At 34.4% G+C, this 17247-nt stretch overlaps 2 protein-coding genes across 3 annotated transcripts; both read right to left on the bottom strand.

Moving 5' to 3' along the window:
• Window positions 1-4023: 4023 nt before the first annotated feature.
• Window positions 4024-8470, bottom strand: LOC133699334 (E3 ubiquitin-protein ligase COP1-like). Of its 2 annotated transcripts, none has more exons than XM_062122556.1 (13): window positions 7987-8470; window positions 7747-7824; window positions 7461-7616; window positions 7046-7228; window positions 6650-6807; window positions 6493-6558; window positions 6268-6346; window positions 5880-6035; window positions 5501-5599; window positions 5292-5396; window positions 4793-4972; window positions 4496-4606; window positions 4024-4420 (listed from the first exon to the last, which is right to left on the bottom strand). In XM_062122556.1, exons 1-13 carry the CDS (start codon window positions 8254-8256, stop codon window positions 4253-4255), a joined length of 1809 nt encoding a protein of 602 aa, XP_061978540.1. In that variant the 5' UTR covers window positions 8257-8470; the 3' UTR covers window positions 4024-4252. The 2 variants fall into 2 exon arrangements, with proteins under 2 accessions (XP_061978540.1, XP_061978541.1); XM_062122557.1 differs by having other exon boundaries at window positions 7461-7620; window positions 7987-8202.
• A 788-nt stretch (window positions 8471-9258) lies between these two features.
• On the bottom strand, window positions 9259-13117 carry LOC133699335 (ubiquinol oxidase 4, chloroplastic/chromoplastic-like). Its single transcript, XM_062122558.1, has 9 exons — window positions 12900-13117; window positions 12617-12803; window positions 12335-12428; window positions 11848-11963; window positions 11284-11392; window positions 10519-10587; window positions 9954-10025; window positions 9823-9870; window positions 9259-9660 (listed from the first exon to the last, which is right to left on the bottom strand). Exons 1-9 carry the CDS (start codon window positions 13067-13069, stop codon window positions 9431-9433), a joined length of 1095 nt encoding a protein of 364 aa, XP_061978542.1. The 5' UTR covers window positions 13070-13117; the 3' UTR covers window positions 9259-9430.
• Between the last annotated feature and the right edge of the window lie 4130 nt (window positions 13118-17247).

Here is a 17247-nt window from a genome sequence, read left to right on the forward strand (position 1 = left end):
TCTTTGATTGAGATGAGACGATTATTTTTTTCTATGTGGGTTATCAGCCTCCCCAAAAAGTAGGAAGCTCCTGACAATGAAATCTCAAGGCTACCAGCATCTTCATTTTTCAAGTCTATCGTGATAATAATAATCATCGTCACTTGCTAGGACCACAATTAATTGAAGGCTAGCTTTACAGCTTTTTAAAAGCTCTAAATGTGTGGTTTTGCAAGAGTAGAGAATGGAGCATCAAAGCATCCCTCGTGCTAAAAAGCAAGCTCTGTTAATTATGGAGTTTAATTTCCAATGTTATAGCTCCTGGCTTCCACAACTTCGTACCAAATTATTGTCGATCCCAAGACTGAATTTTATAATTCATCTATTCCAAAAGCTGCTTCATCAATGAATGAGTGTAGAAGAGAGAGTCGAATTTCAACGAGTGCGCGCTTTCCACCTGCATAAAAAAAAATTAGTTCACTCATTGTATAAATATTTCTTCACAGAAATAACTTCCAAATTTAATAACCACGGCCAGCTTTTTTAATTTTCTACTTGAGAACGCATGGTTTACATACCTGGTGATAATTAATATCTGCTTTCCAACTCCGATCACCTTCCAATTCGAGGCCTCCTCTGACGACCTTGCCTGAACCCTCTCCCATGCTTCCTTGCTTTCCTTTCGAATATCAGTGAACCATTTGATTGATCCTCGTCTTACTTAATGTTATATATCCCATAGAGAAACCAATTGCTAGTCCGCATCCACAGACACCACATCACCACAATTTTCCAAATATCAAGCATATACTTTGTCCATGGATCGTCATCGTTGACAAGTACTGGTGGAGGGATGGGATCATCAACAATGCATTTCCTTGTCAAAAGAGGCCGCGTAATTGTGGGTTCCCTTCATAAGAAGCGTTTGACAATTATCACAGTCGGTTACATGAGAGGTTCATTACAGCAAGGAATGTCAGGCTTGTAATTAAGTTGACGAGGAATCTCCCCAGACAGTTGGTTCTGTGAGAGATCTAAGGACTCGACCTTGGTTAGGTTCATCATTAATGATGGCATTTGACCAAGGAAGTTGGAGACAAGTAGCTAGAGGGCTTTCAGTGATTTGAGATTTCTTCTCTCCTCAGGAACTTCCCCATGGAATTTTGTTTTGAGAGACGCCAAGACAGGTGGACACGCTCAGTATTCTCGCCATATGCATTTCCAACCCTTTGTTCATAATAGTCACCTGTAAATTTGCATAGCTTTTAAACTTTTTACATTTTCTTTGATAGATTACCCGTAATTTCATTGGAAGATAGGTCCATGGCATGTGATAATATCCCAAAATTCAACATGTCGAGGAACATGATATTTGATGTTTTTCTTTTGGTTTTAGCAATTTAATTTATTTTTTTTAACTAATGTGGGTGATAGTTTGTATCTTATGCTTGGTAAGCTAATATGACTGATTACTGGTACTTGTAATTTTTTTTTCTTTATGGATTTGAGAACTTTCATATGCTTAAATAAATATTTTTTTAAAAAAAATTACAATGATATTTTAGAAAAATAGACTCTAAAAATATATATGCTAAAAATATTAAAAATAAAAAGTTTGTAAATCTGGAGCTTGAAAGATTCGTGAGAATATTTATAACTCCTGAGTTTTGTTCTTTTATGGAGAGAAGGAACTGAAGTGTCATCTTGAAATAATAGCATTTAATGAGGATAGATATGGCAAGCTATTGAAAGATTTTTTTATATTTAGGGGTGTAGGGAAAGCAAGATATAAAAAATAGTTGAGCCCATAAAAGCTAAGCTCTTTCCTTAGACTACATCCAAGAACTCTACCACTAAACTAAGCACGAGAAAGGGAGCTGGGTTTTTTTCTTGGTTGAACCCAGGACAGCTAGGCTTTTTGCTTGGTCGAGTCAAAGACAGCTGAGTTTGTCCCTCAACTATGTCCAAGGGAGCTAGGCTTGTTCTTTGATTGAACCCAACTATATTGGGTCTGATAACTTGTAAACCCTTATTGTTCTAGGCTCGACACATGACTGAATCCAAATATATTTGGTTATTTTTTTGGTGGAGCCCTAAGAAAAAAGGTCATTCTCATGACTATGTCCAAGAGAAAAGAGTTATTTTCTTGGCCGGGTCTAAAGGAGAAGGGTCATTTTCTTGGTTGTGCCCAAGAAAGATGGCGTCCTTCCCTTTATCATGCTGAAGGGAGAAGAGTTATTTTCTAGGTCGAGCCCAAGAAAAAATGTTTATTTTCTTGAATGAGTTCAAGAGAGTTGAGTCTTTTCTTATCTGAGATAAAAAAAATCTCATAATTTTTTAAATCCATTAAATTTGACAAGTTTGGAAAAATATTCACATTATCGAAAAAAGTCAAATTCAACCAAAACATTTAATATCTCATAGCAAAAGAATCTTCAATGCAGGTGGCAGCCACAACCAGAATGGGAATATGTCACATAAGGGTATTCACAGTTCGGTTCAGTTCGGTTTAGACTCAAAAAATTTGACAAGTTTGGAAAAATATTCACACTACTGAAAAAAGTCAAATTCAACCAAAACATTTAATATCTCACAACAAAAGAATCTTCAATGCAGGTGGCAGCCACAACCAGAATGAGAATATGTCACGTAAAGGTATTCACGGTTTGGTTCAGTTCGGTTTAGACTCAAAAAACTAACCAAACTGAATTACAGTATTTTTGTATAAAATTAACTGAACCGGACCGGAAACTGGTTCAAACCAAACCGGTTCGGTTCGGTTAAATCCGGTTTTTTAAGGAAAAAACCGGGAAACCTAATCCCATGGGTTTTTTTTTGTTTGTTTTTTTTAAATTGGCTTACCCTTATATTAAATTAAACTTTAAATTTTAAAGCAAACTGATGTTAAGCTAATTGTAAATTTAATATGAATTAAATTTTAAAGCAAATTGATATTAAGCTAATTTTAAAGCAAATTGATATTCAACTTTTAAAAATTATAAATTTAATGTTAAGCTAATTCACGTGGCTAAATTTTAATATGAAATGACTAACTTTGTCACGTATCATGTTGTGTCCAAGGTCCAAAACCTCGAGCTTGAAACAATTGTCTGAGGATATTGGCAATTAACCTTTCAGTTTATTGCCATGGATTAATTTTGAGTGACTGCAAGTGCAAACTTCTTTCTAATGCAAGATCGGGCATGCTATTGAGGTTATTTCCTCGTAAAGACAGCACCCTGAGGTATGGAATATTGCCCAAACAATCCGGGATTTGACTACTAAAGTGGTTATAAGACATTCAAGAAAAGAGAGTTGACTGCAATTGCACATAGGTTTAGGGAATGAACCATGCAATAGATTAGCATTAAGATCAAGAGTTTCTAAGGAATTAACTGGAATAACTGGTGAAGTTTGGTTCAAAAACTCCAGGGAGTTTTCCTAAAGGTTAAGATATGATACACTCAAATTCCATATCCAGTTGGGTATTTGAGCACTCAGTTTGTTTCCTCAAAGGTCGAGATAACGCTTCTGATTTTTTCTAAAATCTGGAAAGCTATTTAAGTCACAGCAAGATATTGTCAACAGCTGCAGCACGGGAGAAGAAGAGTTTGTGCTGTTTAGCATGGTAAAAGGAAGAGCTTTAGGAAAAACATCAATTGGATTGTGGGACAAATCTAAGGTTTGGAGAGTTGTTTTCCATATGCAGCTGGGAACATAACGTTGAATTTTGTTGGTGGAACTGTTTTGTGCACCAAGAAAATTATTTTTAATATTAACATATTAAAATGATATAAAAATATTAAAATAATTAATTTAAAATAAAAATAATTTTAAAACACAAAAATAAATGTAATTCTAGTCTCACTAGGTAAGGTTTGCAAGTAATGATGGGATAACTCCACAAAATTTGCAGCCACTCAGGTCTTAGATTCTCAAGGATTTGAGATTGCTAATTGAGCATGGCAATTTCCCATTAAAGTTTGTTCCCCAAAGTGCCAAGACCTGAATAGAACTGTTCAAAGCAAATTCTGGCAACTGAGCTGAAAGAAGTGAGTTTTCTGACATGTATGAAATTGGAGTGGCAAGAAAAAAAGATATTGCAAACACAACTGAAGGCTTCTTCGTAGGTGGGAATGCACACTCTCCTAATCCCTGCCAATTTCATGCCTAGTGATAGGCATGTTACTTGCCAGTTAATTTGTACAGTAAAACGCATTCTCCATCTGGATACAGAAGTCAATGTTGAGTAGGATTTAAAGAGTTAGATCATTCATTCAGCAAGAACAAGCACTTTAATGGTTCCTTGACTATTTGCGGTTAGCATTGTAGGGCTATCACTCTTCCAACACACAGCGCTAATGAAATACGATCCAGAATCATCCTCACCGTTCTCCAAATCCGTACTAAATCTATGCCAAGCTGCGGGTTTAGAGATAGCCTGCAATTGTTGGCAAAACTGTGTTATTAAAGGATTTTTTTTATGCCAGAGAAACCAATTCAAATGTTTTCTAACCCTGTGATACACGAACACTTCGTTTGTTTCGCTGCCGCAAGCAATGTATTCGCTGTTCACTGTGAGACCCACAAAATTCTTCTCGTTTGTGTGGCCTCTAAATGTCCGCAACTGAAAAAATAAAAGGATCATGGAAATCTGGAAGTTAGTTGAAATAGGTTCAAGATCAAAGCGCCATGGAGAGAAATGGAAAATAGTACAACACAGATGCAAGCACATTTCCATAGAAAGCAATGAAACTAGTGCTTTGTTCAGAGGACTGTATTTTCTTTCTTTGAAAGTACCATCATAACTTACTGCTAAATTATCCTTTACATCCCATAAGCGCAATGTGCTGTCCGTAGATGCAGAAGCCAGTTCGTTGCTAGACAGGAATTTCACATATGAAACAGCTTTCCGATGCCCACTAAATACATATAGCGGTTGGCTAATGTTTCTCAAGTCATAGTAGTGAATATGATGATCAGCAGATCCCACCTGCAGAATATCAAGTGTCATTTCTCTTAAGCATGAATTCATTCAGAAGAATATCTAATGTGTTCCATCCAGTTAGATTTTCAACATAAACTGGATGATTGAAAAGGCGCTGGAAAGTTTCTTGCTTGCTCTCTAATTAGAAAAGAAGAAAAAGGTGTTTTATTTCTTTGCTTTTATTTTAATGGAAAATATGATATTAGTGGATCTTTCTAGGCCACGGGCTTTCAAAGGAAAAAATTCAGGCATAAGATTTTCATTGTGTGCTAGAAAAAATCATAAGGAACACGAATCATTTAGCGAGAATCTTACAGAGACATACCGCCACATGAATGCTGGATCCAGGATTATACTTGACAGAACAAATGTTTGCCTTCATATCAATGTTAAGAACACTTGCTTCTTGCTGTGTGCACCAAATTTTGACCTGTTCAACATAGAATCATATCTAAGCAGCAGGGATGCATAATTAAACCAGTCTTCAGTCTATAACCAACAAGAAAAATAGTTTCTGGATCACTTCAATAATACCTTGCAGTCATCACTGCCAGATACAAGCATTGAAGGTTCAGTCCGTGAAAAATCAACACTCCAAGCTCGCTTTTCATGCTCCTCGTATTCCATTATGCTCTGGTGGGAAGAGGCTTTGTTAAGTGTAATTTAGCACCTCGATCCAAAAAAAAAAAAACAATTGGGAAATGACAGGTTTATGGAACTTTAAGGCCATTTTACAGAGCAACGGAAAAATCATAAATTTGCATTCCAGCTTTGCAGATCTCAGGCCTGAGAACAACATCGATTTCATATAAGAACATTAAAGCGTAGGACTATATCCAGAGTTTCCTTCACTGGTGTCAGCCTGTCATGAGCATATATGGCGGAACAACAAAAATGAAGTATCATGATGTACCTGGCGAGTAGTTACATCCCAAACAGTTACTATACCCTCATAATCACTGCTAGCAATATGATTTTTCGTATACTTGTTCCAACTTAAGCAACTAAGTTTAGATCGCGTGGACATTTCCACAACAGGACAATGCACATCTGCCGGTTCGTTCATCACCTAGAAAGAAATGAAACAAAAAATCTCATTACACAACAACAAACTTGTAAAATGCTGGCTAGGTTACAGCGTACTTGCATTCTGTAATATTATACACATCCTCAATAACATCTTAGCCACATCACAAAGGTTGAATGACAAGAGTTCGAGTCCATAAATTTTCACTGGTCTACAAACTAGAAGAAGAATGAACTTCACGACTCAATTCTATAACCCTCTTTCCCACACTTACCGAGGAAAACTCAAAAATCTTAATGCGCCTAGAAACTCCAGCAGTAGCAAACAGTTCATCATCACGATCAAATTCTATGCTGCAGCATAATGTGATTTTACAATGATTAAGATATTTGACTGTATATATAAAAGTTGGAAAAGAAAAACCATGGGAAATGTAAACTTTATGAGCAAAGCAGAAAACATGTGAAATTACAAGAGAGTGGTAGAAATTCCAGCTAACCTAGACACAATATTAGCGGAGTGGAAAAGGTCACCATGTCTCAGTTCAGCAACGGCCCTCAACCGACTAAAACAACAACCAACCAGAAGTATAAGTGACAAAAGCAGTTTTCAAATTGCAAGTAAAACAAAGAATCAACACTTAGAAATCCATCCACCTGTATCGAGTAAAATTGGTCAGCACAGATTGGAAATCCTCAAGACCTGGATTATATCCTTCTCTATTCATAATATCTGTATCCTTTTCTTCCTCTTTATATGCTTGTCTTACCCAATTTCGCCGCTTTTGCAAGTAACATTCTTGCAAATCATTGAACTGTAGCGAGAGAAGATGAATAATGACCTACTTGGATATCCAATCAAATTAAACAGCATAGCTACTATTGCAAGAAATTCAATGATATGATCCAAGTCTGCTGCAAGCCCGGGAGGTTGGGACGGTTATTATTTTGGCCAACCAAGTGTTAAGAACAAATGCGAAACCCTTATGCAATCACACAACCACTAAAAACATGAAGAGACTAGCACATATGCAAGTTCAAAAGATCACTTACCTGTGCTTGGGCCCATTTCTTTTTAGATGCAACTGGTCCTGATTGAGTAACAAACTGAGAATTCGGATCATCAGCAAACATCCTAAGTTTTAGTGAGCATCTGTCCTTTGCCCTGCATAACTCTATCCTTTGCCTCTCTACAGCATTTATGTCCTCCTTAATGTACTGCAGGTCTGTTTGAATCTGCAAAGGGCACAAATGACTATCAACTGCAGATTAATCAAACACCAGTAAGCAATCAAACTAGTACCGACAAGAAATATGAGACACAATCAATGTAGTTTGATATTCTCTTGTACCAAATGCATATGATTTTAAGTTTCTAATTATAGAAATGTAGCACTGCCTACAAAAATTTCTCGACTTAAAGAAAATCAGATTACAAATTAGCCTAAAGCCATAAAAAATCAGGAACCTCATTGAGCTCATCAAGCTTTTGCTTCCTGAGGTAGCACAAGAAGTCAAGCAAAATCCGCATATTTCTCTCTGCTTCTTCTTGCTCCATCTTTCTCTTCTTCTCTGCAAGGAGGGTCAATAGGCCATCTAGCTCTTTAACTGAGACTTCACAACCCTGTCTAAGAATCCCAAGAAAATCATTAAAAAATAAAGAGAAAACCAAAAGAGCAAGAAGACGTGGCCAACAATTTATCCAAGTAGATAATATTGAATCCCAATTAACCATCAAAACTACAACAAGAGACCTGCTGTAATGCCTGGCGAAGGTGTTCGTAAGGTGATGCATTCTTGGCTGCTTGACGAGCATAAGTTCTCTCCAATAACTACATCATTCAATACTTATAAAGCTGTAAATAAGCTAGCTTCACAATTGTGGACGCAAAAGCTTAGTTTTCTAAACATTTAAAACTATCATATCAAGCAGAACATTACAAAATAAAAATAAAATTTGGCAAAGATGAGAAAGAATGAAAGAAAGAACAAACCTTATTGAGCAAAAAATTAGGAAAGATATGGTTGTTGGTGAGGTAATGAGAACAACAAGGACAATCATTCTTGTTTCTTAAATGAGTAGTAATACACAGGTAACAGAAGCTATGTCCACAGGAAGTGAGAAAAGCATCCTTAATGATCTGCATGCAAATAGGACAGAGCATATCCTTGTCTAACTCCTCCGTTGGTGGTTGCATTTTGGAGGTTGTTGCCTCAGAATTCACAGAGGGGACAAGTGCCCCCATAGAGCTCTCTCCACCCATGTTTGTTTGTTTTTTTTTTTTTTTGTGTGGTGGGTGTGAGTGAGTGATGCGATCATGTGGAGGAGGAGGAGTTGTTGAAGGGTGTGAATGCTTTGCCCTTCTTTTGTGGTGAAGGAAGAAAAAGAAAAGGTGGCTGTTAGCTAACTAGAGAGAGTAAAGAATGTGCTTTGTGAGGGTGCAAACTGCCCACGTTGGGCGGGGGATAGTTTTGGTCTCAAAACGTAGAGAAGTTTCATATCAAAACGACGTGGTTGACCCTGGTTCATTCTTTCTTCTTCTTCTTCTTCTTCTTCTTTTTTTTTATTTTAAAAAAAGTGATACATGCTTTCTTGTCAATAAGATTAAATTTAGCTTGTCTATTATCAAGCAGTGGATCCCACTTGTCTTCTGTTAATCTTCTTGTCTTAATTTGTTTCTGCTACTGTTCTCATGTGTTCCTCCACTCCATTCTAGTCTAGTTTCATTTGATTGTTGTAAGTGGACTTGCAAGTTGTGACCAATTAGAGTGTTGTTGGGTTTTTTTAGTGTCCTTGAACAATCTTAAACACACACCATTGATATAAGCATTCCCCTTGGTTCTTTTCCTTTGCCACAATAGAAATCAACTCGTTGAGCGACCAGTAAGACAAGCTGTCATCACATAAATTGTTCTACAGGAACTCTTGTTTCATTTCTGATTGTTGACTTGCTTTATTTGCAACAAAATTTTGCGCATGCCCGTGAGCCCCACCCAGACCAAGCAATAAGCAAAATGACGTTTTTGAGACAGCACTGGTATTCCTGTGTTGAAGATACCAGGCTTGCTGTGTCCATTTGATTTTAAAGAGATGGTTGCACAGGCTCGGTTTACTTGACCTGTGACCGTCGAGAAGCTTTAAATGTTCAGTGTTCCAGTCAATCCAACAGGGATCCGGGAAAAGCACTAGAGCCAGGTTTTTGGATTTAAATTCTATCAGAGTCTATGCCTTCTAGGCAGTTGCAATAACAGGGGACCATATCAAGTGGGCAACTCTGTTATCCAGGAAACTACTTTAAAAACGCAACTTCAAGGGGTATTGAATTTTCATATACAACTCTTAAAGGCCTGTATAATTTGTAACTTTGTTATGTTTGTGTATACAATTTCTCACTATTCATCACCTGAAGTGTATACTGTTTCCTTGTTCTCCTTTCCTCAAATATTTTGCTTTTGCTTTGACGGAGGAGATGTTACAGATTTCTCTAAACAATCAGCAACCCCTCCACAATCTGCTTGACGAAGCTCACTGCCAGTATCATCTTCGAAAGCATCCTCTGGATATGAATGTGGAGAGCGGAGATTTCCATGAGTTTGGCAGGCCCCCATGGTCTTACAATGTTCAGCCTCATCATCTCTGATGTTCAGAAATACATCATACAAATTCTCTGGAAAGAAAAGGAAAATTTTAAAAACAGCGAACAAAAGTTCTGTTAGTCTCTACGTAAATTTAACTCCCCCCCCCCCCCCCAAAAAAAAAAAAAAAAAAAACAAAAAAAAATCCTCTTTAAAATAAAAATTGTCGAAAAAAGACTTGAAATTTATTTTACCTATTTTTGGCCTACGAGAATGGGGAGCTCTGGAAGTTTGAAATTCATCTGGAAGGGATCATAATAGAGTTGTTATGCCATGCTCTCACATCATATATGATGCAACTGTAGTTTGTTACATAAAAACTTACCAAACAAGTACAAATCACCCTCAGTGTAATATTTTACAGCAACCTCAGGTGCAGGCATTTTTCTCAAATCCTCTACAATGAAGCAAAGCAACCAGAACAACTCAGAATAAGTCCATTGATTTTGGACGAAATAGAATCTATATTCTATAATGTTAAGCATATGATAGAGATCCTTCATCAAACTGTTCTGCATGCTGATAGATTTTTGGGGTGCCCCATGGCCTGAATGCATTTGCATACATATAAAGGTTTTTAAGTATCATCAACCCATGGATTAATAGCATCCAGAGGTGTCATAACTCCCAAGTGATTGATCATATTACACTATTCACATAAAAGGTCATCTTACGGGTTAGGCAACACTATTCACATAATTCCTCTCAAAAAATAAGAAAAGGAAACATGTACAAGACGAACAAATGAAGTGATAGTGGCCAACTGACCAGCAAAAAGTGAGAGCAAGATAATGACAATTTTTTTTTTCTCAACATTTATACTCGCAGATGATGGATGTGCAAGAAACTACTCTAATATCATCTACGAACATATGAAAGTCATAGCATACCTCCTTGTGCCTTGATAAATTTGTCATAAGTTTCAAATGCGTGGTTCTCAACACATTCAGAGAAGTGATCTGAAAAAATGATCAAAATGAATTTATCAAAATCACCATTTTGAGATAAATGACTTGTGGGTTATTCTGCAATGGAATTGTCTATTAGACAATTTATTTTGGGAGTTCTTCCTATGGGGATAAAGCAATAAAAGTAAATTAAAGTTACCAAAATCAGAAATTTTGAAACAAGTATCAAGTTTTTTTGACATATAAATTCTCTGCTCCCCCATCTAACTAGTTCAGGGTTTGAGTCCCAAACAACCCATTACTCACCAATCTGAGATAAACGACTGAGGGTGGGCTTATTCAGCAATTATTTTGTCTACAAGATGATTTATTTAAGGTGCTTTTCCAGTGGGCTTGAAGCAACATAAAGAAAAACAGTAAAAAAGAAAAAAAAAATAAAAGTAGCTATAAAGCAAATGAAGTTTATCCTCTTCCAAACTAAAAAAAATCCAAAACAATAGAAATCAACAAATATGGGGCTTTTTTGAGCTCTATGAATTCAAATAATGGTTGCAAGAGTTCCAAAAATATGTCAGAATTGAAAATTTTATACAGGAACACCTGGTTCATCATTTTTTTCAGTTATGTTCTCATTAAATGATAAACTCTCATATCATTTAATCTCTCATGACTCTAGAGGATTGAATGAGTGGGATGTTATAATGCAAGACAGTTCATAACCAGCAAAATCCAGATGCAAGTACTTACATGCCATTCTTGGGCTTAATGCATACATTAAGACTGTCATGATGTAATAAAAAAATGCCATGTGCTGAGCAAGAAAGCGGTCAAACCACCAAGAATTGCCACCCAATTCCTGCAACCAAATTACAAGGCCATCAGAATCATGAGGATTTTGGTATGGTATTTTTTTACTTGGAGCCACTGTACCGCATATAAATAGATTGGACCTGCAAAGGTTTGTACTTGCACATGCATGATTATGACTCATGAGTGCGCCATAGGTTGAGTTTGTGTATTCTGTATTTACAACCAATCTTCATTGGAAAAGGAGCAGTTTCTATTTTCTTCTTCAATTTACTATAGACTATTCTCATGCTAACTTTACTATATCTATATTAAATTTACAGACCATTCATTATTCAAATGCCATCCCATGGAAGGAATCACAAACTGAATCAGTGAAGGGTTTGAAAATAACAACATTTAGTGAACTTGAGACCATGACCAACAGAAAAAAAAGAAAAAATGTCCTCCTAACAGAATCGATAAAAGAAACATGTAACCAATAAAACTACGAAAACTACTTACTTCCATAATAAGCAAGTGATGCATTTCATTCCAGCTCTCAGCAAAATGCACTTTGATATAATCAGATCTTCTCCACCACCCAAAACTTTCATACAAATGAAGAACAGATATAAAGGCTGCCATAGTTCAGAAATTGGCAATTACCATCAAATTCAATATATCTATAGCATAAAGAGAGCAACTCAATAAACCTCAAAACCAAGTCAGCAAATTCAATTTTGATGAACTGCAATGATTTCTTATTGCATTTTGGAAGTGAAGTATGATGTCTATATGAATCAATGGGGAGTCAAATTCTCTCTTGTCGAAAGTAGACCACATCAAAAAGATCATTTTATCAGTAACTAGCATGACCATCCAAATTCTAACCCATCAATAACCTCAGTTATAACATTTAAGAACATAAACTTGTTTAGTCAAACTACTAAACCCTTGATGGGTTTAATCAAAATTGAAAGAGAAATCAATAAATATGAGCAGTACTCACCAAAATAAGGAACTCTAGCAATAGTTTCCAAAACATAGAACCTAGCATAATCACGGCCATGATACAATGCATCAAGAATCGTTACCACCGAATCCTGACATAAAAGAAATCAAGAAACGAAAACAACAGTCAAATACATACTTGATACTACAGCCCCAAGTGTTTTCTCCTATAATAATAATTAAAAAAAAACTAGAAATAAAAATGGGAACAATTAAATAAATTATGCCAAGAACAAACTAGAAGCCCTTGTAATATGGAAACAAATTCAAGAAATCTTACAGTGAGAAAGATATTGACAGATTGTTCAAGCTTGACAACCCACTTGTCTAATTCAGTAGGGGATGAAGGTTGTGGTGAGGCCTCCGGGCCATGAGTGAGAGTGCTGGGTCTAAATGATTCCTCTACAACAACTTTCTCATCTTCATTTTCCTTTAATACAGTTGCTTGAACTCTACAAAACTTTGTACTAGAAAAGATAAAAACTTTTTATTAGTAAGGTAAATAAAGATGAAGAATTTGATGATTATTGTAGTTGATTAACAATAAAATAATAAAAGAATACCTCCTTGTGGAAGGAGGGAATGGAAGTGAAGCGGGGTTGTAGTTGCGTTTGAAAAGAAAAGGGCTTCGTGGGGTTTTAGCAATATATCTCCTGGTTTTAGTAGTAGAGGAAGAGGATGAGATTGTGAATAATACCGTAGCAGAAGAAGAAGAAGAAGAAGAGAGAATCATTTTTTTTTTGGGGGGGGGGGAGGAATTATCAAATTGTTAAAAGACAAGAAAAGGAGAGAAGAAAAGTGTGAGTTGATTTGATTTTATTATTTTAAGGTAAGGAAATGGAAATAGGAACTGTGAAATTGACAAACATAGTAATGGTGATGTTTGTGGTTGGATTCGGACAGACTCCGTTTGGTATCTAGTTGTGTGTTTTGAGATATTTTTTATTTGACTATAATTTTAAAAATTATTTAATTTTATTTTTTAAACTTAGGGTAAAAATTTAGATATGAGAAAAATTAATATTTGTTAATGCATTGTATGGTATTTTTATAAAAATAAAATAAAATATATTTAGTGTAACAGCAGCTTAAAATATTTATGACATGGTAATTGATTTATCAAACTCTTAATCATCCAAAGATTATAATCTTGTATTAGTTTCTGTCACAAGTGTGATTAAATTTTTAAAATGTAAAAAAATTGTTAAGAGCGTGGTAATGTTTTAAAATGTAAAAGAAATAGTTAAGAATGTGATAATTTTTTTATATTGTGTTATTAATTCTGACTTAATAGATGAATTTTAAAATCTTATAACTTAATTTTTTGTTTAACTTGAGTTTCAAATGAAAGCATACGGGAGTTGATTCGAATTAAATTGATTGATTTCATGGATCAACATGTAATTTTAATTACCAGTAAAAACACGGCTTGGTTTTTAATAAAATTTCAAGATAATAACTTTTTTCATAAAAACTATTAAGACAATGACAGATCGATTTTAATTCCTAAGCAAACTGTGTCATGTAATCCATTGAGTTTAATAATTTATTTTTTTAATTAAATGATTACAAAATTGAGTACCAACTTAAAAATAAAAACTTATTTAAGACAGTGATAACTCTAAAGAAAGCAAAAAACAAATCATACAGTTTATTTTACAATCAATCCAATATTTAAGGATAAAATAAAGAAAGAAATATTAAAAATAATTAACGAACCAAAAACCAAAAAAAATATTTGGTTAGTGAGTGAACTCCCCAAACTTATGAACCAGGTAACTCGGACTAACACACTAAATCTGTCAACCGGGTTATGGACTCTAGTGAGATTATAATTTTTTTTCAAAATTATTTTTTACTTAACTACATGATAAAAAAAATATACAACCGCAAAAAAAAAAAAAAACACCAATCTAATACTGAGATGTTTTAAAAAATTAAGCGATAAATGAAGATCAAAATATTTAACATCGCAACATAGGTAATTTACCATGTTATGCTTAATGAATTTTTCTATCAAAATAAATTTGTAATAGAAAAACATATAAAATTTGTAATAGAAACCAACACACACGTAAAATTTATTGAATAAAAATAAAAACAAATGCAAGGATGCACATTAAAAAAAATCTTATAAAAATCAATATTAAAAAAACAAATTTAATATATATAAATTAAAAAAATCACAAGAATCATACCTACATCTTTAAAAAATAAACACAACATTCATAAGCGGTTGATCGGTGAGGACATTCAATGTCCGTATCTAGCGCGTGTGCCTGGAAACGAAAAGGAACAATCAAGTCATGTCATCGATGGGGTGGTATTGATAAGGGACAACATACATAATGAACTCGATTGGGAGTTACAGACGACCTAACTAAAGCAACTAGGAAATGAAATTGCATTTATATAGAAGAACCCAACTCTTCAGCTATTGGAGGTCTTAATGCTAAGCTCCCGAAGGGCTTCTTTCTCTGCTGCTACTGTAGCTAATTTGCTTTCTCACTAAGACTAAGAGCGTCTCTAATGCAAAATGATATTTTAAAAAGCTAAATTTATAAAATAGCATTTTGAATAATATAAATATAGCTTTATTTACTATATTTACTCCAATGAAAAAAAGCCATTTGAAAAGCCATTTATATTGGAGTGGAAAAAACGAGTGTTTTATTATTTCTTAATAAGTTTGATGTTATTTTTTTTTCCACGTGGCTACATTTAATTGGTTTATTTTTTTAGTGGCCCCACTTTATTGGTTTTGGCTCTTTTGAGAAATATATCATTTGTGGGAGAGAAAATGCATTTTAGCATTTTGTTTAGCACTTCCTTTGAAGTGTGCAAAATAAACATAAAAAGCCAAAACAATATTTTTTTTAATATTTAGCTTTCCATTTAGCACACCCATTGGAGATGCTCTAATAGCTTACCAATCGAGAGCTAAAAGCTTCTGATTGGCCCTTGACCCATATTTATATCGGTTGAAGCCTATGTTGAGTTTAGGTATAACGTGTGAAGCTTAAATAAAGTTTTCTAAGGGTCACCACCCCCCATCTTTATTTATCGTCACGCCTAAGTATGAAGGAAGGAGAAACAAGTGGGATCTCCTCTAAAAGTTGAAGTCCCATCTCGCTACACAAATCCTCTATCCATACCAAGCAACCATTGAGTTACTGGATACCGCTTGAGAAATCGCTCATGCAAGTTAGCTCAGGCACCATTCCCATAGTACAGGGGAACTAGGCTTAGTAAGGTTCAATGGTCACTTATGCAATTCAAAAAAAACTCCTGAGTAGTTTAAAGCATTAGCTGACCTCAGTAAGGTTCACCCTTCCTTATGCAATTCGAACTACTCAATATCATTAAAAAAATCATCACAGATTAATTAAAAAATAAACCCAAAATTTATTTGAAAAAAAATCAACTAATGCATTATTTAAAAAAAAATCAATTTTTTTTTTAAATTTAGGCATGCAATGTCTGATCCAATTAAGCAGTGACCTATGTGCGGCCCTATAATGTTTTTAAGTTTAATGGGGTGGACGATACGTCGTCCGCCTTATGCATCATAAAAAAAGAAATGATGCATCATATGTTCATCCCCAGAATCCGGCCATTATAATGGCCAGAAAAATAGGGCCTTTTCTTTTTTTAGCAAAAAACTCATCTTCAATCTATTTTTGACTTAAAACACCTAGGAAACACACTAGAGACTCTTTTAAATCAATCCATAACCACAAAAAACATAAAAACAACCCTAAAACCCGAAATAAAACACAATTCCTAATCTCATATATGATTTTTAGGTATTTTCAAGGTAAAAAAAATACATAATCTTAACTCCCCTAATCATATGGAACCATTTGACACAAAAAAATAACCGTTTTAATGGCTGAATTCCTCACTAACAAACACTTTCTCTCTCTATGTTAAAATCTGGCGACATCCTCTCTCTCCAACGTCCGAAAAAGGATTGAAAATAAGTAAAATACAGTTCGGTACCAAAAAACAAAGTTCCTAACCAATTTTGTAAAATCCAAGTAATCAGTCACCTAATAGTTAAGAAAGATTGGGTTTTCAAATGAATTTTTGATAAAAAATTTCATTCTGCCACCTATATTACCTATTTTTTTCACTTTAGTCCCCTTTCTTTCAATTCAACACTCTCTTGCAGAAAAACCTGTAATTAGGTTGTAATTTGGTCTCAAAAGGGCTCAATTGTGCAAAAATAATCAAAGGATCAAATTGAAAACTTTTAAAAATTGCACTATTGTAATCTATGGTAAAATGTGAGAGTGTGAACAATGTTTTTATGAATAGTAAAAACACCACATGTGTTTAGCTTTATGTACTAGCTATTTAACTTGCACTTTACCGCATGTTATAATTTTTTTTTAAAAAAAATATTGAGTATGCAGGTTGCGTCAATATGTTTTTACATAAAAAATTCAAAGTACAAATTAAAAAGCCTATACAAACAAGATCACACAGTATATTTAAATAAATGAAAGATAAATCTACACCCTAAAAAACCTATGACTTAAAAGATAAACACAAATGAAACTGATTGAATAAACCCACGTCATAAAAAGTATTACGCAAGGCCGAATGCATCAACAATATAATTTAAAAACAAATATTTCTTATTTTAAAAAATAAACTTCATTTGTATAAAAACAAATTATAGATGAATTAAAATAATAACTTGAAAAATAAAATAGGACCATGAAAACTGAAAATACTTATATTAAAAAATAACATGCAAAAACGTGACCTAGTTCATGAGACCGAGATAAAACTATAGAAAAAACTTGAAGATAATCACAGAACCAATATTAAAAAAATTAATGCAGAAGCCGAATTCCAAACAAATTAAATGTCGAAAGATGAAATCAGAAAAAAAAATTATTA

This window comes from Populus nigra, chromosome 7 (assembly GCF_951802175.1).
Source record: "Populus nigra chromosome 7, ddPopNigr1.1, whole genome shotgun sequence".
Taxonomy (NCBI): domain Eukaryota; kingdom Viridiplantae; phylum Streptophyta; class Magnoliopsida; order Malpighiales; family Salicaceae; genus Populus; species Populus nigra.